General features: G+C 45.2%; 1 protein-coding gene across 2 annotated transcripts in view; it reads left to right on the top strand.

Annotated features, from left to right (window-relative positions):
• LOC118078573 (four and a half LIM domains protein 1) overlaps positions 1 to 25,272 on the top strand; it is a 50,447-nt gene that overhangs the window by 13,255 nt on the left and 11,920 nt on the right. The window contains exons 1-2 of one of the 2 annotated variants that reach the window (XM_060270368.1): positions 2,058 to 2,197; positions 20,184 to 20,365. In XM_060270368.1, coding sequence (XP_060126351.1) covers positions 2,176 to 2,197; positions 20,184 to 20,365 — 204 coding nt within the window. In that variant the 5' untranslated portion in view covers positions 2,058 to 2,175. Of the gene's footprint in view, positions 1 to 2,057; positions 2,198 to 20,183; positions 20,366 to 25,272 lie in introns of those variants that run through there. The other variant, XM_060270367.1, reaches the window with a different exon arrangement.

The following is a 25,272-nucleotide window of genomic DNA, read 5'->3' as shown; positions in this document are numbered from 1 at the left end:
GTTTGGCCAGGCCTGTCTTCAGCAATTAAGTCAAGCATCCCAAACTCAGCCCTCCCGCTCTTTTGGGACTACAGTGCCCATCGTCCCTGACCACTGGTCCTGTGAGCTAGGGGTGATGGGAATTGTAGTCCCAAAACATCCGGAGGGCCGCGTTTGGCCAGGCCTGTCTTAAGCAATTAAGTCCAGCATCCCAAACTCAGCCCTCCAGCTCTTTTGGAACGACAACTCTCATCGTCTGGGACGAGTGGTCAGGGATGATGGGAATTGTAGTCCAAAACATCCGGAGAGCCGAGTTTGGTCAGGCCTGTCTTAAGCAATTAAGTCAAGCATCCCAAACTCAGCCCTCCCGCTCTTTTGGGACTACAACGACCATCGTCCGGGACCAGTGGTCAGGGATGATGGGAATTGTAGTCCCAAAACATCCGGAGGGCCGAGTTTGGCCAGGCCTGTCTTCAGCAATTAAGTCGAGCATCCCAAATATGCCTGGTCTAGAGGGAAAGTTGCCGCCTTCTTCCAAACCTGCTTTGCCGCGAAGCAGCCAAAAGCCTCCCTTTTTGTGCCCCTACATCTCTGACATTTCCAAATAAAGCTCTTTCTCCCTGCGGCTTCTTCCCTGATGACTAACACCCTGGAAACCTCTTTCCGAGGCCCCGTGCTTATACTTCGTTCCTGTTTGGAAAAGCAAGCCAAGTCTCCATTTGTCTCCGTTTTCTTACGCTCGCCAGGAACTGATATACACAATATTCCTCAACCCTCCAGATCGTTTTGAGACTACAATTCCCATCACCCCTGACCACTGGTCCTGCTAGCTAGGGATCATTGTAGCCAAAAACATCTGGAGGGCCAAGGTTGGGGAAGCCTGCACAACACTATCAAACCTATAATTACATAGAATCATAGAATCCTAGAGTTGGAAGAGACCCCAAGGGCCATCCAGTCCAACCCCTTGCTAAGCAGGAAACACCATCCAAGCATTCTTGACATATGCCTGTCAAGCCTCTGCTGCTTAAAGACCTCCAAAGAAGGAGACTCCGCCACACATCTTGGCAGCAAATCCCACTGTCGAACAGCTCTTACTGTCAGGAAGTTCTTCCTAATGTTGAGGTGGGATCTTCTTTCTTGTAGTTTGAATCCATTGCTCCGTGTCCGCTTCTCTGGAGCAGCAGAAAACAATCTTTCTCCCTCCTGCATATGACTCCATGATTCTATGATGCTCAGCCTGAACCATACTAATAATAATAATAATAATAATAATAATAATAATAATAATAATCCTATATAATAAAGTGCAAGTGTCTCTGCGTCCAGTCCCTGTGTCCGCGCTATAGTGCATGTGCCCCACGGACACAGGGATTGGACGCAGAGACTGAACGCATACACACACACACACGCTCTCCCCACCCACCCCACCTACCGTTTCTCTGCAGCCGCCAACCGCTGCTCCCAGCCAGACTGAGTGTTGGCGGGGGGGGGGGGAGAGCGCATGTGTGCGTCCAGCAAGGACAGGTCCCCGGGTTCGGAGAAGCGCTGCACATACGCTTCTCCGAACCTCGGGACCTGTCCCTCCTGTCGGCGGCTGGGGGAGAGGAAGGAAGGAGGAGAAAGGGCTGCTTTCTCCTCCTTCGTACCTGTCCCCCTGCCGCCGACAGGAAGGAAAGGTCCCGGGGTTCGGAAAAGCGCTGCGCAAGCGCTTCTCCGAACCCCGGGAAGTTCTAGTGTCCATTTACTTAACGGGCTGAATTACACTAGTAATAATAATAATAATGATAGGTCATTTCTGCCCCGCCCATCCGGCTGGCTCTCCCCAGCTGCTCTGAGCCGCTTCCAACAAAAGATTAAAAAGGACAGCCATTCAAAACTTCCCGAAATGATGCACCCACGCCAAGAGGGCTCAGATTCCTACAAGGGTTACTCAGCCTTTGGGGAATTTTCGGAGACTGAAGTAGCCGGGCAGGTATTTATATCCCGTTGGCGGTGCCCTATTCTTCTCCCCTGAGATCACCTAAAATGGTAAGATCTTTTCCGCGGAAGTCCCAGGCAAAGGGGGTGTGGACATCTCTTGTGTCCCCCCCCCAAAAAATATTAATAGTCTCCCTGAACTCTCCAACTGAGACAAGGTCTTATCAGCCGAGCTCCTAAAGGAGGGCTGGTTCGGGAATTGGTCCTCGCTGAAGGATGGCTTATCACAGGCACGCAGGTAACCCCTCTGCGCCCCCCCCCCAAATATATATATATGGCTTTTCGTTGTCTTTTGTGCTTTGGGCAAGAGTTCGGGCTGGCTGGCTGGCTTGCTGTTTTGACAGGATTTCACTGGGCTGGATATTCTTCCTTTGAGCCTCATGATATTGGGGGGGGAGGCTTTCTGGCAAATAAGGGGACCCTCTGTAAAATGATATTCCTTCCAGGGAAGGTTGGACTGGATGGCCCTTGTGGTCTCTTCCAACTCTATGATTCTATGATAGGTGCTAAGGGGTGGGCAGTAGGGCAGTTGGTAAAAAAACTTTATCTTTCAAATATATCAAAGGTATGTCATATAGAGGAGGGTGAAAGGTTGTTTTCCGCTGCTCCAGAGAAGCGGACACGGATCAATGGATTCAAACTACAAGAAAGAAGATCCCACCTCAACATGAGGAAGAACGTCCTGACAGTAAGAGCTGTTCGACAGTGGGATTTGCTGCCAAGGAGTGTGGTGGAGTCTCCTTCTTCTTTGGAGGTCTTTAAGCAGAGGCTCGACAGGCATATGTCAAGAATGCTTGGGTGGTGTTTCCTGCTCGGCAGGGGGTTGGACTGGATGGCCCTTGGGGTCTGTTCCAACTCTAGGATTCTATGATTCGATGCTTCCGGCCCTCCCATTTGCACGCTGCTGGGGAGCAGAAGAAACGCCGTGATCCACGGAGCACGGCTGCGTCGGCGGAGCAGGAAGCAGACGCGGAGAGAAGCGGCGGCAGAGGGGGGCCCGGCAAGAGGCGGCTGGGGGTCGGGCGCCCTGAGCGCTGCAGCGGTGGCAAAGAGCGCTTTTGCCTCTTGCCGGCTCTTCTGAAGGCGCTTAAACGCCTTCCTTTTCTTGCCACACCTGCTCCCCCACTGCGGCTTATTTTGGGGGTAGGTCTTCTATTTAATCAACTCGCGAAAAGTTGTCTTCTTTTGTTGGTACGTCTTTGTTTGACGAGAAACACGGTATTCACTGATATGTGTGAAATTTCAGAGGTGGCTTTATCATCCCTCTGCTGGGCTTCCCTCCTCCGCCTCCGGTCTCCATTGTTGCGTTCTTCCTGACAGTAAGAGCTGTTTGACAGTGGGATTTGCTGCCAAGGAGTATGGTGGAGTCTCCTTCTTTGGAGGTCTTGAAGCAGAGGGGAAAAACAGAATGGTCTCGTGGAGATTCCTGCCTTGCCCCGGGGGGTTGCCTAGATGACCCTCAGGGATCCCTTTCAACTCTACAATTCTCTTATCATAGAATCCTCGAGTAGAAAGAGACCCCAAGGGCCATCCGGTCCAACCCCCTGCCAAGCAGGAAACACCATCAAAGCATTCTTGACATATGGCTGTCAAGCCTCTGCTTAAAGACTTCCAAAGAAGGAGACACCACCACACTTCTTGGCAGCAAACTCCACTGTCTAACAGCTCTTATGTCAGGAAGTTCTTCCTAATGTTTAGGAACTCTGATGCAGGCTTGTGCAGAGTTTTAGGTACAAGGTACAAGCAAGGGGTGCCTATGTTTGCACCGTCGGTTCGGGAATAAGTCCCACTGAACATGATGAGACTAGATTGTTGCTGTGCAGTCCTGTTTTTTAAATAAATGCTTTCATTTTTAGATAATACAGAGCATGGTGAAAATACAATTAATAGAATCTTAGAATCATAGAATCATAGAGTTGGAAGAGACCCCAAGGGCCATCCAGTCCAACCCCCTGCCAAGCAGGAAACACCATCAAAGCATTCTTGACATCTGCCTGTCAAGCCTCTGCTTAAAGATCTCCAAAGAAGGAGACTCCACCACACTCCTTGGCAGCAAATCCCACTGTCGAACAGCTCTTACTGTCAGGAAGTTCTTCCTAATGTTTAGGTGGAATCTTCTTTCTTGTAGTTTGAATCCATTGCTCCGTGTCCGCTTCTCTGGAGCAGCAGAAAACAACCTTTCTCCCTCCTTTAGATGACATCCTTTTATATATTTGAACATGGCTATCATATCACCCCTGAACCTTCTCTTCTCCAGGCTAAACATACCCAGCTCCCTAAGCCGTTCCTCATAAGGCATCGTTTCCAGGCCTTTGACCATTTTGGTTGCCCTCCTCTGGACACATTCCAGCTTGTCAGTATCCTTCTTGAACTGAGCTTCAACCCCACTTTGCCAGCTGACGGGCAGACGGAGGCTGCGGAAATCATTTCGCATCTTTCCAGAGACATTAGCGCACTCCCCCCCCCCCCAAAAGCTATTTGCTTCCCAGTTTTCCTCCCTCCCATTTGTTGAATATGCTCCACACACCGTTGCCATGACCCAAAATAGCCGGACCGAATTCCGGATAAATGAGTTAAAGGGCAAGCGACTTGGGAAACAATGGGATCATGCGCCTATATTTAGATTAGATTTCGTGCCAGAGACAACATTGCAGAAACAAGTTAGCCATGAACACATTGGTTCTCCTTAGCTGTCCTTAGGAGGGAATGCTCTGTGAGGCCCCCTGCTTGCTTGCTTCTCTTGTTCTGAGCTTGCGGGCCTGACCCTGTAGCTGTGAGAGCTTCAGAGAGGAATGGCATAGAATCCTAGAGTTGGAAGAGACCACAAGGGCCATCCAGTCCAACCGCCTGCCGAGCAGGAAACACCATCAAAGCATTCTTGACATATGCCTGTCAAGCCTCTGCTTAAAGACCTCCAAAGAAGGAGACTCCACCGCACTTCTTGGCAGCAAATCCCACTGCCGAACAGCTCTTACTGTCAGGAAGTTCTTCCTAATGTTTAGGTGGAATCTTCTTTCTTGAAGTTAGAATTATAATAGAGTTGGAAGAGACCACAAGGGCCATCCAGTCCAACCCCCTGCCGAGCAGGAAACACCATCAAAGCATTCCTGACATATGCTTTTCAAGCCTCTGCTTAAAGACCTCCAAAGAAGGAGACTCCACTCCTTGGCAGCAAATCCCACTGCCGAACAGCTCTTACGGTCAGGAAGTTCTTCCTCATGTTGAGGTGGAATCTTCTTTCTTGTCGTTTGAATCCATTGCTCCGTGTCCGCTTTTCTGGAGCAGCAGAAAACAACCTTTCACCCTCGTCTATATGACATCCTTTGATATATTTGAACATGGTTACCATATCACCCCTTAACCTTCTCTTCTCCAGGCTAAACATACTCAGCTCCCTAAGCCGTTCCTCATAAGGCATCGTTTCCAGGCCTTTGACCATTTTGGTTGCCCTCTTCTGGACAGGTTCCAGCTGGTCAGTATCCTTCTTGAACTGTGGTACCCAGAACTGGACACAGTACTCCATGTGAGGTCTGATCGGAGCAGAATACAGTGGTACTATTACTTCCCTTGATGTAGACGTTATACTCCTATTGATGCAGCCCAGAATTGCATTGGCTTTTTGAGCTGCTGCATCACACTGCTGACTCATGTCAAGTCTGTGGTCTGTCAAGACTCATAGATCCTTTTCACATGTACTGCTCTCAAGCCAGGTGTCACCCATCCTGTATTTGTGCCTTTCATTTTTTTTGCCCAAGTGTAGTACTTTACATTTCTCCCTGTTAAAATTCATCTTGTTTGCTTTGGCCCAGTTGTCTAATCTGTTCAGGTCATTTTGAAGTGTGATCCTGTCCTCTGGGGTATTAAATTTGGTGTCACCTGCAAACTTGCTCAGGATGCCCACAAGCCCATCATCCAAGTCATTGATAAAGATGTTGAATAAGACTGGGCCCAAGACAGAACCCTGTGGCACCCCACTAGTCACTTCTCTCCAGGATGAAGAGGAGCCATTGATGAGCACCCTTTGGATTCGGTCTTCCTCCCAGAGCTTGGAAAGGGAACCTTTGTTGCGACCTAGGAAGGTTGCAAATCTCCGACAAGGCATTGAACTGTTTCAACTCGGGAGCTTGTATGGCATGTTGTTGTTTTCTCTTTGGGGTCCGTCTCACAGCGACCTCTCTCTGGCAATCGGCCTGACTTTGTTGAACGTTGAGTTCCAAAACGCCAGGAATCTAGGATATGACGCTGTTGGAAAGACGATCAACTTCCAAAGCCGTTTTGGCCCATAAGGTTTGCCTGTCTCCTGTGTCCTGTCTCTTGATGGATGAGCCAGCCGGATTAATGGTGTTGTAAAAATTTTGCAGAGCTACACGGCCCTAGAATTAAGTGGATCCTTGACCCAGGAAGAGTCCAGGTATCCTGGCAAGCAGACAAAGTTTAAGCGTCTCCTGCCCACCAAATAACAGAGACCAAACCAGGACGTGCGAAGCAAGGCACTTTTATTTTTGCTGTTGCAACAGGGTCCTTCCTCTCACACAGGAGAACAAGGAAGGAACCCCAAACAAAGATGTCTTGCCCTTAAAAAGAGATTTGAAATTGGTTTCAGCCCACCCCCCAGAAGCATCATCCATATGTCACAGAAGGGGTGTAGCCCAAGACCCCCCCTCCCTAGATTCATCATAGGTACATCATGAAAGGGGAGGTCTGGTGGCAGTAATCTGAGCACCCTGGACCCTGCCCCCTGCCCCCAGAACCTAATCAACAAAATTGAGAGATATTTACATTTCCCTGTTTCCCAGCCAAGTTAATCACACCCTTTTGTCTGGCAGTCAGGTATCAGGATGCCAGGGATTATCACTTTAATTCCTGAGACAATGAGAAGGTTCCCCCCACCCCCCTTCTTCCTTGCAGAGGAACACCTGGTCAGAGAGAGTCAAAATGGTGTCAGTCAGGCCTGTTTTCCTGTGCTGCTTCAGACATGTTTCTGTACATTCATGTACATGTTTTATGAACAATTATTATATATATATATATGACCTCAAAATTCTTATAACAATATCCCCCATTTGGGGCTATAATTTTTCTTAAAAATTGTTGCCCCACAAAAGAATAACCAGATGTGTTGTTTTAGTACTTTGGGAGAAGCATTTCTCAAAAATGGTCTACGTATTTCATTTAACAGGATGGTCCACCAATATTGACTGGAAAGTGCAGTTTGTTTGTTTACCCTTTTGTGTGTTCTTCAGGTGTCAAAAGCTAGCTCTCCTCTGGTTGCACACCTCCATCGTGGCACAACAGCAACAATCCCTGGTGAATCCCCTTAGGGCTTTCATATTGACCATGTCGCCTGGCACCCCCCATAGCTGCCACAGGTTTGGACATGTCATGAGAGAGATGCCTTTGCCTTGGGCTTCCTATGGGCCTTTATTATAGGCTCTGGCCTTGCACTGTAGGGAGTTGCCCAGTTGCTCTTAAAGGAAGAAAGCTACTTGCACCTTGGATACACTTGCCCAATTAGAACTGACCCAATTAGAATTTATACAGCCCCATAAAACATGTCCAAATTAGTCAAATTTAACTCTAAAAGGGATCATTCCTGTTAAATCAAGACATAAATACCTTCATTTATCTGGTGTTTCATGGATCTTGGGGCTTATTCTTGGTAAAATGATTTAAAACAATCTAAAATTGTGTAAGAAGGCTGGCACACTGCAGAGTGCCAGGTGGGACAAGAAAACGTGGTCATAAGTTGATCTAATCTAAATACTGGACTATGCAATATCCTGATCCTTTAAAAGGCATACAATAATACAAAAAAAATCATTGGGACACTATACATTAAACATAAAAAAACAATTAAACACAAAATTGGTTCACCCCCCCCTCCTTGTGGAAATAACATACTGTCAGACATAGTTCAATGTTTCTGTCGAATATCACACAACATAAAACATAATCATATATCAGTTGTATGTCTTGAGGCCATCATGATCTTGAGACAATTCCGGCTGCTTTTAAATCCTAGGGCACAGAGTCTTGAGGTCAAGGAGAGAGAATGTCCTTGCAATTCACTTTCCCCCTTTGTCCCAAAGTCATTTGACACATTTCAGTGTTCCTATATAACACATAATGCACAAAACCTTCAAATTATTAATTATACGCCACTTGTATATCTTGAGGCAATCAGGTGAACTTGAGATAATTCTTGCTGCTTTTGCATGTATCTCCAACAAGGGGGTTTTCTTGTCTGCCTTCGAGTCACTGGGAGGAAGTTAACAGTACTTCTATGCCAGCACTTCTAAACCTTGCTGAAACGTTATAGCTTTCTAGGTCCTCCTTCTTAGGTTGTGATCAAAGAGATAAAATGTCAATTTGGTTTCCTGTAAAACATCCTTTTGAAAATAGGCCTGCAGGGGGTTGGGGTCTGAAGATATAATTAGTTAAAAAATAATAATAATAAATAGTATAATAATGATAAAGTCAAGAAAGGGGAGAATATTCTAGAAATTTCTTCTTGGGAAGCTGCAAAGAATATAAGATCATAGTTAAGCATTTTATTCATCTAAATATTATTATTATCATTCATATTTAATTACTGCTGTTATTGTCTGCTCAGTCAGTTTAATTTACTTCACCTAGTTTGGCTGTGGAGGAAACAAAGGACAAAAATTTTGTTAATTAGGACACAATCGATAAGTTATTAACATTTTCCTTATGTGGTTCTGAATTCTCTTTGAGGTTCACGTATCTTGTTTGAAAGGGATTAATATTATTATTATTATTATTTACAGGAAAGAATGAGTTAGATGCTACATTTGTATGTACAGAAAGAAAAAGTAGAAATACCAAAAAAAAGATACAAAAATAAAACAATAAAATTTAGATTACCACTCACACAACAATTTTTCAAATGAAATTGGACTTGACACAAAGATATCAGATTTTTTTAAAAAAAGAATTATCATTAAATAATACAAAGACATTATAAATTGGAGAGGAACCTTAAAGATCTGAAGGTGAAATATCCAATTAAGATGGAAAAATGGTAAAATAACGGAAAAAGCTTTGAAATTCATCATAATAAGAAATACTCAGGCAAGACTACCTGACAAAATACAGTCACAAAACAATACCTGGTTATTGTTAGAATAATTTCATAGACATAATGGAAAAACTGATTTAATAAATGGAAGCAGATTATTTATAAGCTAAAGAGAAGCACCAAAGAGAAATGAAATTACTGTTTGTATCTCCTCACTCCTCACTTTTTTTTTTTTTTGCTGTGGAAGAAAAGAATTGGCAAAACACTCAATCATTGCTACATTAGAAAAGGGAGGGTTATATTAACATAGGGTAATGCTTCGGGGTGAAATGCAAATGAGAGATAAGTATCCATCCTGAGTACCTGCTAGGAAAGAAATGGAGCCTTTTGTTTGCATAGTCTGTCAACTGGTAGACAGCAATTTTCTATGAATTTCCAAGTGTGGAGGGGGCTTGTTTAGGTGGCGTCCCCCCCCCCCATTGGGAGATAATTTTGCATTAAGGTTCTGAAAGAATTTCTCTGCACACTGAATCTCAGTATCCTGCTGGAAAGGGAAAATTATTTCATGTGAAAATCAGTCAGGAAATGTTCCTAAAATGTACAGAGTTTTGCATGTTGAACTGGAATTGGCAGCTTCTAAACAGTTGATGGTTCTCAATGGTTCTTTATCTATTTATTTATTTTTACATAAAGAAATTTAAATTTAAGTTTCATGTGCAAAGCATAACCTTGAACCTCTTAATTAATTTATAAACTACTCAAGAGACAGACTTATAGTAGTACTCTGCTATTTATACCTGTGGAAAGAATCTGGCATGTTAAGATTTTGAAACTTGGCAACCATTTAACTTTGATGGACCAGTAACATACATGAGGTTGTTTTCCCTCAGTGGTTCAAAGCTTTACATTAAGAAATTTGAATAATATTTCATGAGCAGATTATAACCTTTTCGCCCCTTAGTTTAAACCTCCTTTTTCTCCTCTATTTTCCTCTTCAAGCTGACATAGCCTCTGTGCATGTACAGAGTTCATGATTCGGCAGTCTATTATACCCTTTTTTTTTTTTTTTTTAAAGTGCTGTACCTCTTGACAACATTACCATCTGAATAAAGGAAGGGAAGGGGAAAGAGTAGATTTTAAAGTAGGGTTAGATTTCAAACAAAAGATAGAAACATAGCAGTGTTTTTTTTCCCAGAGCCAGTTTAAATTCTTTTTCCTTGTTTGGAGTCCTAATACAATTTGATACATTGTTTCTTGTTTCTTGCTGCTTAAGAAGCAGGCTTATAAACCTTAAACTAACTTGGAAGCTGCAATAAAAGTTGGGTCAGATTAAAGTCCTAATGAAGTCACCAAATAAACACCTCATACCCCAGGCAAAATAAATCTTGATTTGCCCCCTTTATCTACAGGGTTCGGGGTGAATTCGTAATTGCAAATGTTTTCGTTTGTTTGTTTGTTTTTAATTAATTTATTACAGCCATGGCAGACTAAATTCTCTGCCCCTTTATCTATGGGTAATATGGCCATAGAGCCAGAATTCATAAAATCCTTTGCATTCTCATTGATTTCCAGCCTTACCAATTCCAGACAAAATTTTCTGGCCCTTTATTTACTTGAACTGTTGGCTGGAGTTTTGCAGTTAAAAAAAATAGCTGACAATATGGTGGAAAAAATAACACCAGACATTCATTTTCAATGCATGATATACCATCTCTACCTCTTTCTGAATGGCACCTCAAACTCTTCATGCCAAACTTTAAAAATCTATCTTTCCATCCTTCTCCACCAAAGAGTAATGCTTGACTGAATTCAGGCCATTTCACTATACCACCAGGGTTTAAACTCACTTTTCAGTGCTTACAAACACATTTTCTCTCCCTCCTTTTTCTAAGTTTGGAAAAGGTTGGAAGGGATCTTGAGTAATCTAGTCCACCCCTTCTGAAATATGGGGATCTCAACACTATCACTGCCCTTAGGATACACATACATTTGAGTACAGACGCCTGACTGGGAAGGAAACACAGGCTATGCCCTATCACGGAAGCACATGTGTGTACTAAGGGAAAAATAAGGAAGGGGAAGATTAAAAGTACCAACGTTATATAGAAGCCTTTAGCAAACCTTAAGATTGGATAAACAGTTTAAGAGGGAATTTACTTCCTTACTAAAACCATTCTGTCCATTTGAATCAAGGTTAAAGTGACTCAGATAGACATTTGCTGGCTATGGAGCCTCTACTTTTAATAACATTTCCCTAGAAGGAACACCATATTCCATAGTCACATGGTGAAACATTACATACAGAGCACATGGCTCCCTTGTGACACAGACCTTAAATATTGTGAGTTCACAAACAAACATTTTCAAGGTTACAATCTCCCTTTTCCCTTCCCGCTCCCCCTTTCTGTACAGAAAGGGGTAGGTATGCACATACACCCCTCTTTTACTCTCTAGAGAAAGATTGGGAAATGTTCAAGACTTTCATATGTGCTTAGACTTTAAACCTTAATAGAGAAAGTGATAAAAACTTATATAATCACTCCATATAAAAACAACAATGACACTCTTGTTCCAACTCTGAAAACCAATAATCTTTCCTTGCCAGAAAGCAGAGCTGGGCTGAATTTCAACCCATCACCACATCAGACACATTGCCTTTCACATAGCTCTAAAATGGGGGTTAGAAGGGACCCTGAGGTCATTTAGTCTAACCCTCTAAGATACAGGATTCACAAGATTTGAATGAAAATACCAACTTTATACAGAACCCTTTAGCAGATGAGTTGTTTTTTTCTTAAGAGACTGATATTAGGAGCCCAACAATAACCCTTCTGTCCAACACAATTGAAGTTAAAACTAGACTCAGATAGACAATTCCTGGCTATGGAAGCTCTACCTTTGACAAACAAATCACCTTTATTGGAATAGCTGTTCAATTTTCCTTTAGTCAATATTCATCTAGTCACTTGGAGAAAGACTCCCCTTTGGAGCCTCTCTCAATAACAAACATTTGCACACCTCATTCTCATATTTATAATGTTTAAGATTGATCGGTTCAACATTGTTTCTATACTAGAAATTTAAACAAGTTGGCAGTTTTAACTATGCACACTTAAGAAGGCAGTCTATGGATGTTGTAGCCAATTTAAACACACCCCATAACATTCTAAACCTTGAGTACATCTCTTATCCACTTATAGCTGGAGTTTATGAACATTTTCAAGTTTAAAATATTTTCAAAGCATTGAGCAAGCATTTTTAAACTTACAGCTCGTTATTTTCCTTCATCCTGCCCCCTCTTTTTACTTTTGGAGAGGAAACAATGGCCTTCTACAGCCTCTTTAAAACAAACCTTTACACACTACCTCCACTCTTTTAAATATTTGCCATGTTTTTGGGTTGATCAAGCCCTTACATAAGATTATTTAAGCAAGCTTGCCTTAATTTTTATATTATTTTAAACTATGCATGCTTTAAAAAAAGCAGTCTGTGGGTGTCATGGCCAAATTTTAAACACAAACCCCTAATTTCCTAAACCTGGATTATATCTCTCATTTACTTTAAAGGAAACAACTATCTATAGCAGACACAAGGAACAGACGCACATACACGTAACAGACAACACAGACAACATGTAACATGCAAACATATATAATTTTATACCATAACATACTTTGCAGGATTCCTCACAAAACTTTTCCCATTCAGAGTTCACCAGGGTTAATTTTAAAGCGGAGATTCACTGTATGTTAAAGGAACCTCCTGGTAGCCATTTCCCCTCATCTGGGTGGTCCATAGTAAATCGGACCCTATGTTTTTTTCTTACAAAGTTTTTGCAATTGGTTCCCTTCAAGCTTGTCCGCCCCGGGGATTTCATGCCAATTTAAGAGAACGAATTGGAGTGGACTTTCATCCTCAAAGTCCTTACCGGAGCAAAGCCTCAGTTGTGCTTTGCCTCGGTTGGGAGTCTGGGAAAGGAATTCCTTAGAGTGGGTTGCACCCATTTTACTTCTGTCTTTTTATACTGCAGTTCTGGGTCCCCGACCCTGTTCCTGGACACTCTTAACTTCCCGAGTCTATGACTCACCCCCACGTCCTAGTGGTGTTCCTGCCTGCCGTTCGCGTGCACTAACTACTAGGCGGCCTGGTGCAGCTAAAACCCTATTGGAACCCTCCCACTGGTCATCAATTGCCTGAGGGTTCCACAGCAACTTCCCTGCCTCTTACACACTAGACTCAGGTCCTACTGAACGCTTGCCTACGCAATGTCAGGTCGGAACTGAGGAATACAGAGTAGAAAGGAACAGGCGCACTTGCATTCCCTGGTCACGGGTCCTACCCAACAAGGGTCGCCGTGGCAGGGGGGCGTCTTCACCCGAAGATTAAGAGCAGAGGAATAGGAAACAGAGCTGGGATAGCCAGATTCCCAGATTGGTAGAAAAGCGACAGTTTGCTCAGACTTCTGCTCAGTTTGGCAGAAGGGAGCTGGGACAGTCTTTCTAAGCTCTGCGTTTAACGTAAAGACTGTTGCCCGGGACCTCAGTTCTACTCTGTAACTGTGCCTGGCAGCCTTGCTGCAACTAAGGTCCAAAGAGGAGAGTAGAAAAGGATAGTCCAAGTGGAGAAATAGATTTTTAGTTGCTGTGGTTCTTAGCTCACCCAAGGTGTCCCCTTTTAATACTCACGACCGATCCTTTCAGTCGAATCCCGTTGTCTCCAGCTTCCAACTGGTTCCTAAAAAAAAACAGCCTTGTCCCTTTAAACGTTGCTTCGTCCTGGGGGTCCCGCTTGGACTCTCAATTACTACCAAGTGCCTCGGGTCCTGAGGTTGGTTTACCCCCCTGCAAAAGAGGCAAGGGCGCGCTGGGCTCCCCTTCCTCAGTGAACCCGGAGCTCAAGGCAAAACTGGGTCCCCGAAGTGGTCGCCAAAACTGTTGTAAAAATTTTGCAGAGCTACACGGCCCTAGAATTAAGTGGATCCTTGACCCAGGAAGAGTCCAGGTATCCTGGCAAGCAGACAAAGTTTAAGCGTCTCCTGCCCACCAAATAACAGAGACCAAACCAGGACGTGCGAAGCAAGGCACTTTTATTTTTGCTGTTGCAACAGGGTCCTTCCTCTCACACAGGAGAACAAGGAAGGAACCCCAAACAAAGATGTCTTGCCCTTAAAAAGAGATTTGAAATTGGTTTCAGCCCACCCCCCAGAAGCATCATCCATATGTCACAGAAGGGGTGTAGCCCAAGACCCCCCCTCCCTAGATTCATCATAGGTACATCATGAAAGGGGAGGTCTGGTGGCAGTAATCTGAGCACCCTGGACCCTGCCCCCTGCCCCCAGAACCTAATCAACAAAATTGAGAGATATTTACATTTCCCTGTTTCCCAGCCAAGTTAATCACACCCTTTTGTCTGGCAGTCAGGTATCAGGATGCCAGGGATTATCACTTTAATTCCTGAGACAATGAGAAGGTTCCCCCCACCCCCCTTCTTCCTTGCAGAGGAACACCTGGTCAGAGAGAGTCAAAATGGTGTCAGTCAGGCCTGTTTTCCTGTGCTGCTTCAGACATGTTTCTGTACATTCATGTACATGTTTTATGAACAATTATTATATATATATATATGACCTCAAAATTCTTATAACAATATGATACAACGGGTCAAGGTTAACATAGCTGGAAGTTTTGGCAAGGAGGAGGGGAGACAGCGTTCCAGCCGTTGGAACAATGTGTTCCTTTGGGGATTACGAAGCAATAGGCTGCCCAGCTCTGGGTCAGGTCATGTTATTTTAAAAATCCGCTGCTCCTTTTTCCCTTATGGGGTACCCAGTAGCCCCTCTAGAGTCTGTAAGTGGGTTCCCTATCGGTAGGAGAAAATGTGTTGCTGTTTAGCCGTTTAGTCGTGTCCGACTCTTCATGACCCCATGGACCAGAGCACGCCAGGCACTCCCGTCTTCCACTGCCTCCCGCAGTTTGGTCAAACTCATGTTCGTAGCTTCGAGAACACTGTCCGGCCATCAGGGTGAAAGGTTGTTTTCTGCTGCTCCGGAGAAGCGGACACGGAGCAATGGATTCAAACTACAAGAAAGAAGATTCCACCTCAACATGAGGAAGAACTTCCTGACAGTAAGAGCTGTTGGGCAGTGGAATTTGCTACCAAGGAGTGTGGTGGAGTCTCCTTCTTTGGAGGTCTTTAAGCAGAGGCTTGACAGGCACATGTCAAGAATGCTTTGATGGTGTTTCCTGCTTGGCAGGGGGTTGGACTGGATGGCCCTTGGGGTCTCTTCTAACTCTATGATTCTATGATCTCGTCCTCTGTCGTCCCCTTCTCCTTGTGCCCTCCATCTTTCCCAACATCAGGGTCTTTTCCAGGGAGTCCCCTTCTCCTAGTGTCCTCCATCTTTCCCAGCATCAGGGTCTTTTCCAGGGAGTCTTCTCTTCTCATGAGGTGGCCAAAGTAATGGAGCCTCAGCTTCAGGATCTGTCCTTCCAGTGAGCGCTCAGGGCTGATTTCTTTCAGAATGGATAGGTTTGATCTTCTTGCAGTCCATGGGACTCTCAAGAGTCTCCTCCAGCACCATAATTCAAAAGCATCAATTCTTCGGCGATCAGCCTTCTTGATGGTCCAGCTCTCACTTCCATACATCACTACTGGGAAAACCATAGCTTTAACTATACGGACCTTTGTTGGCAAGGTGATGTCTCTGCTTTTTAAGTTGCTGTCTAGGTTTGTCATTGCTTTTCTCCCAAGAAGCAGGCATCTTTTAATTTCGTGACTGCTGTCACCATCTGCAGTGATCAAGGAGCCCAAGAAAGTAAAATCTCTCACTGCCTCCATTTCTTCCCCTTCTATTTGCCAGGAGGTGATGGGACCAGTGGCCATGATCTTGGTTTTTTTGATGCTGAGCTTCAGACCATATTTTGCGCTCTTCTCTTTCACCCTCATTAAAAGGTTCTTTAATTCCTCCTCACTTTCTGCCATCAAGGTTGTGTCATCTGCATATCTGAGGTTGTTGATATTTCTTCCATCAATCTTAATTCCAGCTTGGGATTCATCCAGTCCAGCCCTTCGCATGATGAATTCTGCATATAAGTTAAATAAGCAGGGAGACAATATACAACCTTGTTGTACTCCTTTCCCAATTTTGAACCAGTCAGTTGTTCCATATCCAGTTCTAACTGTAGCTTCTTGTCCCACATAGAGATTTCTCAGGAGACAGATGAGGTGATCAGGCACTCCCATTTCTTTAAGAACTTAAGAACCGGTAGATCGCCGGATCCTTATCGTGTACAAAAAGTTATGGGGGGGGGAGCTTTAAAAAAACTCAATCTGCCCATCTCAGGCATGCTCCCCCTCCCTCCAATAATAACAGGTACTGGTAGATAACTGCCAGATTCTTTTATACTGGGAGTAGATCATAGAATCATAGAATTCTATTGCGAAACACGGACCTCTTATCAATGCCGTCTCCAACTCCTTGAAAGATTCCATCCATGGGGTCTCCAAAAACTTTGGGGAGACACAGGAGAACTAATGGGCTTGAGGGCATCCTGAGCAAGTTTGCAGATGACACTAAATTGGGAGGGGTGGCTAATACCCCAGAGGACAGGATCACACTCCAAAATGACCTTCACAGATTAGACAACTGGGCCAAAGCAAACAAGATGAATTTTAACAAAGAGAAATGTAAAGTACTGCACTTGGGCAAAAAAAATGAAAGGCACAAATACAGGATGGGATTGAGAGCAGTACATGTGAAAAGGATCTAGGAGTCTTGGTAGACCACAAACTTGACATGAGTCAGCAGTGTGATGCAGCAGCTCAAAAAGCCAATGCAATTCTGGGCTGCATCAATAGGAGTATAGCGTCTAGATCAGGCATCCCCAAAATGCGGCCCTCCAGATGTTTTGGCCTACAACTCCCACGATCCCTAGCTAACAGGACCAGTGGTCAGGGATGATGGGAATTGTAGTCCAAAACATCTGGAGGGCCGAAGTTTGGGGATGCCTGATCTAGATCAAGGGAAGTAATAGTACCACTGTATTCTGCTCTGGTCAGACCTCCCCTGGAGTACTGTGTCCAGTTCTGGGCACCACAGTTCAAGAAGGATACTGACAAGCTGGAACGTGTCCAGAGGAGGGCAACCGAAATGGTCAACGGCCTGGAAATGATGCCTTATGAGGAACGGCTTAGGGAGCTGGGTATGTTTAGCCTGGAGAAGAGAAGGTGAAGGGGTGATATGATAGCCATGTTCAAATATATAAAAGGATGTCATATGGAGGAGGGAGAAAGGTTGTTTTCTGCTGCTCCAGAAAAGCGGACACGGAGCAATGGATTCAAACTACAAGAAAGAAGAATCCACCTCAACATGAGGAAGAACTTCCTGACCGTAAGAGCTGTTCGACAGTGGGATTTGCTGCCAAGGAGTGTGGTGGAGTCTCCTTCTTTGGAGGTCTTTAAGCAGAGGCTTGACAGGCATATGTTAAGAATGCTTTGATGGTGTTTTCTGCTTGGCAGGGGGTTGGACTGGATGGCCCTTGTGGTCTCTTCCAACTCTAGGATTCTATGCCATTCCTCTCTGAAGCTCTCACAGCTACAGGGTCAGGCCCGCAAGCTCAGAACAAGAGAAGCAAGCAAGCAGGGGGCCTCACAGAGCATTCCCTCCTAAGGACAGCTAAGGAGAACCAATGTGTTCATGGCCCTTGTGGTCTCTTCCAACTCTATGATTCTATGATTTACAAAAATCCCAGCAGAACACCGTTTATGCCCTTGCTTCATGAAAATTAAAGAGGATCATAGAATCATAGAGTTGGAAGACATCACAAGGGCCATCCAGTCGAAACCCCTGCCAAGCAGGAAACACCATCAAAGCATTCTTGACATGCGGCTGTCAAGCCTCTGCTTTTAAAGACCTCCAAAGAAGGAGACTCCACCACACTTCTTGGCAGCAAATTCCACTGTCAAACAGCTCTTATTGTCAGGAAGTTCTTATACATTGCCTCCTCTATTGCCCAATTTACTCTGGCTTTAGAGACCCAACTCTATAATCAATCCTGAAGATAGAGTAAAAATTTTGTTAGTTGATGCTAACCCACGAATTACCCATGTGGTAGCGGTCTTTGTGATGAAGACCATGAAAGCCAGGGAAAGATTTATGGATGATAAAGTCATGACCCCTTCATCGTCTGTTTAACTCGTTGCTTGTTTTCCTTCTCTTCCTGTTTTGTGGGATGGAGGTTTCGTTGGGATACGGTAGTATGCAACAAATTTTAGCATTTTTCAGTATTGTCGTGTCGGTATTTGTATACAGGCACGGTCCTCACAATAAACGGTTTGTTTGTTTGTTTTTTAAAAAATATATTTTTATTGATTTTCTGAGCATTACAAAGAAAAAAGACAAAGAACAAAAAAGAAGATACAAAAAAGAACAATTAAAATTTTTTTAAAAGAAAAAGAAAAATAAGATACACCCAAACTCACTTTTTGGGGAGCCATATTCTTTGACCTTAACAAGATAATACCCCTTAACCAGATTTAGCTCCCCTGTTAATTCCTTTACTATGTTGACTTCCTCCATCCCCCCTTCAAAGTTTCTATCCTATATAATAATGTCCAAGATGTCCCTGCGTCCAAGCTGTCCCGTGTGTCCCTGGGGTACTGCGCATGTGCCCCAGGGATACAGGGATTGGACAGCAGAGACTGCGCGCGCGCACTCTCCCCCCCCCTCTGCCTCCTCCAACCGCCGCTCCCGCCGGACACTGCCTCACTGCAGGGCACGTCAGGGAAGCGAGGGTGGAGGCCGGCGAAGGCCTCCTCACAACCCTCCCTGGCCCGTGAGAGGAGCGGCGGTTGGAGGTGGGGGGGGGAGAGAGTGCACGCGTCCTTCCTGTCGGCGGCTGGGGGAGAGGAAGGAAGGAGGAGAAAGCGCTCCTCCGTTCCTGTCCCCCTGCCGCCGACAGCAAGGACAGGTCCCAGGGTTCGGAGAAGCGCTGCGCAAGCGCTTCTCCGAACCCTGGGAGGTCTCCTTGCTGTCGGCGGCTGCGGGAGAGGAACGGAGGAGGAGAAAGCAGCGCTTTCTCCTCCTCCGTTCCTGTCCCCCTGCCGCCGACAGCAATGACAGGTCCCAGGGTTCGGAGAAGCGCTGCGCAAGCGCTTCTCCGAACCCTGGGAGGTCTCCTTGCTGTCGGCGGCTGCGGGAGAGGAACGGAGGAGGAGAAAGCAGCGCTTTCTCCTCCTCCGTTCCTGTCCCCCTGCCGCCGACAGCAATGACAGGTCCCAGGGTTCGGAGAAGCGCTGCGCAAGCGCTTCTCCGAACCCTGGGAGGTCTCCTTGCTGTCGGCGGCTGCGGGAGAGGAACGGAGGAGGAGAAAGCAGCGCTTTCTCCTCCTCCGTTCCTGTCCCCCTGCCGCCAACAGCAATGACAGGTCCCAGGGTTCGGAGAAGCGCTGCGCAAGCGCTTCTCCGAACCCCAGAATTTTCTAGAGCCCGTTATTGAACGGGCTGAAATACACTAGTTTATAACTAATATGGCACTTTGTAGTTCATTCCTCCATTCTTCCTTCTAATTCATTTATTACATTACTATTCCTAAATCTATTTTTACATACAAACATAAGATAATTAAAAAATCTCCTTAGAATCTGGAATCTATAATAACCATAGCTGCCAAGTACCCCGTTTTCCCCGGGAAACCCCGTTTTTACTTACCTTTTCCCAGTGCCCCCCCCTATCGCTTCGTCTCCCGTTTTTCTCCATTATTTTCTCCTGCCGGCGGCCATTTTTTTCCTTTCTGATTTCCCCTTTTATGGGCACCAAAAATGGCCGCTGCCGGCTTCAAAAGTCGCTTCTACGCATGTCCGGAAGTGCATAGACGCGACTTCCGGTGTCAGCGGCGGCCATTTTTGGTGCCCATAGATGGGCAGGGTGACACCGGAAGTTACGTCGACGCACTTCCGGTCATGCGTAGAAGCGACTTTCGAAGCCGGCAGCGGCCATTTTTGGTGCCCATAGAAGGGCAAAGCGACACCGGAAATAACGTCAACGCAACTTCCGGTGTCAAATGGCTGCCGGTCCCGGATTCTGCAGTCCGGGACTTGGAAAGTAAGAATAACTATTTAACAAAGAATCATTTCTTTCCTTTATTTTCACAATAAACTTTTTTTTTGTCGTTGTCTTCTTACTGCCACAGGGCCTGCCAGCTACACGGTGGGCACCATGTCGGAGCGCTTCGACTGCCACTATTGCCGCGACAACTTGCACGGGAAGAAGTATGTGCAGAAGGAAGGCCGCCATTGTTGCGTCAAGTGCTTCGAGAAGTTCTGCGCCAACACCTGCGCCGAGTGCAGGAAGCCGATCGGAGCCGATTCCAAGGTGGTTATTTGAACAGTTTGCTTGTTTGCTGAATGGATCTTTCCATCCCATGCTTCACCCCCCTCCCAAAAAAAATAAGCGTGGGGATGTTCAGGGAGGCGGGAGAGGACAAAGGCAAATTTGTCCCTCCAGCTGTTTGGGGACTTCGTCATCCCTAGCTAGAAGGACCAGTGCTCAGGGAATTGGAGTCCCCAAACGGTACTCATGAAAAACTGGAAACAAGTCCTTCTTTCCTGATGAATAGACCACAAACTTGGTAGACCACCAACTTGACAATGCTACCATTCCGTGGATTTGTAACTGGCTGGCTGACCGAACCCAAAGGGTGCTCATCAATGGCTCCTTCTCATCCTGGAGAGTAGTGACTAGTGGGGTGAAAAGGATCTGGGAGTCTTGGCAGACCACAAACTTGACATGAGCCAACAGTGTGATGCAGCAGCTCAAAAAGCCAATGCAATTCTGGGCCGCATCAATAGGAGTATAGTGTCTAGATCAAGGGAAGTAATAGTACCACTGTATTCTGCTCTGGTCAGACCTCCCCTGGAGTACTGTGTCCAGTTCTGGGCACCACAGTTCAAGAAAGATACTGACAAGCTGGAACGTGTCCAGAGGAGGGCAACCAAAATGGTCACAGGCCTGGAAACGATGCCTTATGAGGAACGGCTTAGGGAGCTGGGTATGTTTAGCCTGGAGAAGAGAAGGTTCAGGGGTGATATGATAGCCATGTTCGAATATATAAAAGGATGTCATCTAGAGGAGGGAGAAAGGTTGTTTTCTGCTGCTCCAGAGAAGTGGACACGGAGCAATGGATTCAAACGACAAGAAAGAAGATTCCACCTCAACATGAGGAAGAACTTCCTGACAGTAAAATTTTTACTCTATCTTCAGGATTGATTATAGAGTTGGGTTTCTAAAGCCCGAGTAAATAGGGCAATAGAGGAGGTAATGTATAAGAACTTCCTGACAATAAGAGCTGTTTGACAGTGGAATTTGCTGCCAAGAAGTGTGGTGGAGTCTCCTTCTTTGGAGGTCTTTAAGCAGAGGCTTGACAGCCATATGTCAAGAATGCTTTGATGGTGTTTCCAGCTTGGCAGGGGGTTGGACTGGATGGCCCTTGTGGTCTCTTCCAACTGTATGATTCTGGACACATGGTCAGCGGAACCCTGGGCACCTTCCACAGGACATTCAATGGAATGGCTTTTACCCCACCATCAACCTAAAAAGGAACACTACTATAAAAAGACAGGGTTGGCACAGGGTGAGGCCAGAAACCAAATGAACGGCAAATATATCAACATGCTTCTGGCTACCGCCCCAAATGTACCAAACAATCCATTGTGTTTTGCCAGGCTCTGTCCCAACTCTGCAGCAAACCTTTTTGGAACTAAAATATCCGCCTGATGGGAAAAAAACACACAAAAACACCATCAAAGCATTCCTGACACATGGCTGTCAAGCCTCTGCTGAAAGACCTCCAAAGAAGGAGACTCCACCACACTCCTTGGCAGCAAATTCCACTGTCAAACAGCTCTTACTGTCAGGAAGTTCTTCCTCATGTTGAGGTGGAATCTTCTTTCTTGTCGTTTGAATCCATTGCTCCGTGTCTGCTTTTCTGGAGCAGCAGAAAACAACCTTTCTCCCTCCTCTATATGACATCCTTTGATATATTTGAACATGGCTATCATATCGCCCCTTCACCTTCTCTTCTCCAGGCTAAAGATACCCAGCTCCCTAAGCCGTTCCTCATAAGGCATCGTTTCCAGGCCTTTGACCATTTTGGTTGCCCTCTTCTGGACACATTCCAGCTGGTCAGTCTCCTTCTTGAACTGTGGTGCCCAGAACTGGACACAGTACTCCAGGTGAGGTCTGACCAGAGCAGAATACAGTGGTACTATTACTTCCCTGTTGACTTTGTCCATAGAGTTTTCTTGGCAGGGATACTGGAGTGGCTTGCCAATTCCTTCTCCAGGTGGATCACGTTTGGTCAAAACATAACTTCTCTAAGTTATTTAAGCCCCTTCGCCACGACAAGGCAGTGATCCATAAAGGGGCAGTGATCCGGAAGAAATATCAACAACCTCAGATATGCAGATGACACAACCTATATGGCAGAAAGTGAGGAGGAATTAAAGAACCTTTTAATGAGGGTGAAAGAGGAGAGCGCAAAATATGGTCTGAAGCTCAACATCAAAAAAACCAAGATCATGGCCACTGGTCCTGTCACCTCCTGGCAAATAGAAGGGGAAGAAATGGAGGCAGTGAGAGATTTTACTTTCTTGGGCTGCTTGATCACTGCAGATGGTGACAGCAGTCACGAAATAAAAAGACGCCTGCTTCTTGGGAGAAAAGCAATGACAAACCTAGACAGCATCTTAAAAAGCAGAGACATCACCTTGCCTACAAAGGTCAGTATAGTTAAAGCTATGGTTTTCCCAGTAGTGATGTATGGAAGTGAGAGCTGGACCATCAAGAAGGCTGATCGCCAAAGAATTTATGCTTTTGAATTCTGGTGCTGGAGGAGACTCTTGAGAGTCCCATGGACTGCAAGAAGATCAAACCTATCCATTCTGAAGGAAATCAGCCCTGAGTGCTCACTGGAAGGACAGATCGTGAAGCTGAGGCTCCAATACTTTGGCCACCTAATGAGAAGAGAATAATCCTTGGAATAGACCTTCATGTTGGCAAAGATGGAGGGCACTAGGAGAAGGGGATGACAGAGGACAAGATGGTTGGACAGTGTTCTCGAAGCTACGAACATGAGTTTGACCAAACTGCGGGAGGCAGTGGAAGACAGGAGTGCCTGGCGTGCTCTGGTCCATGGGGTCACGAAGAGTCGGACACGATTAAATGACTAAACAACAACAACAATTACTTCCCTTGATCTAGATGCTATGCTCCTATTGATGCAGCCCAGAATTGCATTGGCTTTTTGAGCTGCTGCATCACACTGTTGACTCATGTCAAGTTTGTGGTCTACCAAGACTCCTAGATCCTTTTCAAGCCATGTGTCACCCATCCTGTATTTGTGCCTTTCATTTTTATTTGGCCAAGTGTAGTACCTTACATTTCTCCCTGTTAAAATTCATCTTGTTTGCTTTGGCCCAGTTGTCTAATCTGTTAAGGTCATTTTGAAGTGTGGTCCTGTCCTCTGGGGTATTAGCCACCGCTCCCAATTTGGTGTCATCTCCCAACTTGCTCTGGATGCCCTCAAGCCCATCATCCAAGTCATTGATAAAGATGTTGAAGAAGACTGGGCCCAAGACAGAACCCTGTGGCACCCCACTAGTCACTACTCTCCAGGATGAAGAGGAGCCATTGATGAGCACCCTTTGGGTTCAGTCAGCCAGCCAGTTACAAATCCACTGAATGGTAGCTTTGTCTAGTCTGCATTTTACCAGCTTCTTTACAAGAATATCATGGGGCACCCTGTCAAAGGCTTTGCTGAAATCAAGACAGGCTACACCAACAGCATTCCCTTCATCTACCATGTTTGTAATTCTGTCAAAAAATGAGATCAGATTAGTCTTTCATGACTTATTTTTCAGAAACCCAGATGTCTTTTGTTTTTCTAGCTTGATCAAAATGATCAATTCTTTCATAACAGGTAGATAGTTAAGAGATTAGGTTGCTTCTGTGCCCCCCCAGATTTTGATCCTGTCCTCTGGGGTATTAGCCAGCCCTCCCAATTTGGTGTCACCTGCAAACTTGCTCAGGATGCCCTCAAGCCCATCGTCCAAGTCATTGATCAAGATCACATTGATAAAGATCACAGTCTATTGGGAGTTGGGACATGCCTGAATATGACACAGCCTCCTCGTGACTGTTATCCCGCACTACCTCTCTTGGATAAAGAGAAGCGATGGAAAAAATCGGGCTGGGAACTGCCGGATAAGAACCAATAGATGGCCTTGCTAAAAACACGTGAACATGCAAAACTTATTGGGCTGGTTTCCCTAGGGAGTTACACCTCTTGCCTTTAAATGGGAAGCATTGAAAATCGTCGGGTGGAGGAGGCGAAAATGTGCAGAGAAATGGGAACGGCTGTCAGATAGATAAGGTAGGTAGGTAGGTAGGTAGATTAGATAGATAGATAGACAATAGATAGATAGGTATATAGATAGATAAGATAAGATAGGTAGGTCGGTGGGTAGGTAGATAAGATAGCTAGGTAGGTAGGTAGGTAGATAGATAAGATAGCTAGGTAGGTAGGTTGGTAGAGAGATAGATAAGATAGATAGATAAGATAGGTAGATAGGTAGATAGGTAGGTAGGTAGATAGATATGATAGATAGATAGATAGATAGATTAGATAGATAGATAGATAGATGATAGATGAGATAGATAAGATAGATAAGATAAGATTAGATAGATAGATAGATAAGATCGATCGATCGATCGATAAGATAGATAGATAAGATTAGATAGATAGATTAGATAGATAGATAGGTAGATAAGATAGGTAGGTAGATAGATTAGATAGGTAGGTAGGTAGGTAGATAAGATAGCTAGGTAGATAGGTAGATAGATAGATAGATAAGATTAGATAGATAGATTAGATAGATAGATTGATAGATTAGATAGATAGATAAGATTAGATAGATAGGTAGATAGATAAGATAGATAGAAAGATAAGATAAGATAAGAAAAGATACGATAGATAAGATAGGTAGGTAGGTAGATAGGTGGTTTATTAGATAGAAAGATGATAGATCGGGCTTCCCCAAACTAAGGCCCGGGGGCCAGATGAGGCCCGCGAGGCTTTCTTATGCGGCCCCCGGCACCCCCCGCCCTCCTGCTGCCGCGTGCTCTCAACGGCATGGCTGCCCACTCCCGGGTCGCTAGAGCGCCGGAAATAGCTTGCGCGCATGTGCACACGCTCTTTCTGCTGTTCCGGTGACCCGGAGGTG

This window comes from Zootoca vivipara, chromosome Z (assembly GCF_963506605.1).
Source record: "Zootoca vivipara chromosome Z, rZooViv1.1, whole genome shotgun sequence".
In the NCBI taxonomy this organism is placed as follows: Eukaryota; Metazoa; Chordata; class Lepidosauria; order Squamata; family Lacertidae; genus Zootoca; species Zootoca vivipara.
Note: the sequence above shows the minus strand (reverse complement) of the source record. Positions and strands in the feature narration are given on the sequence as shown.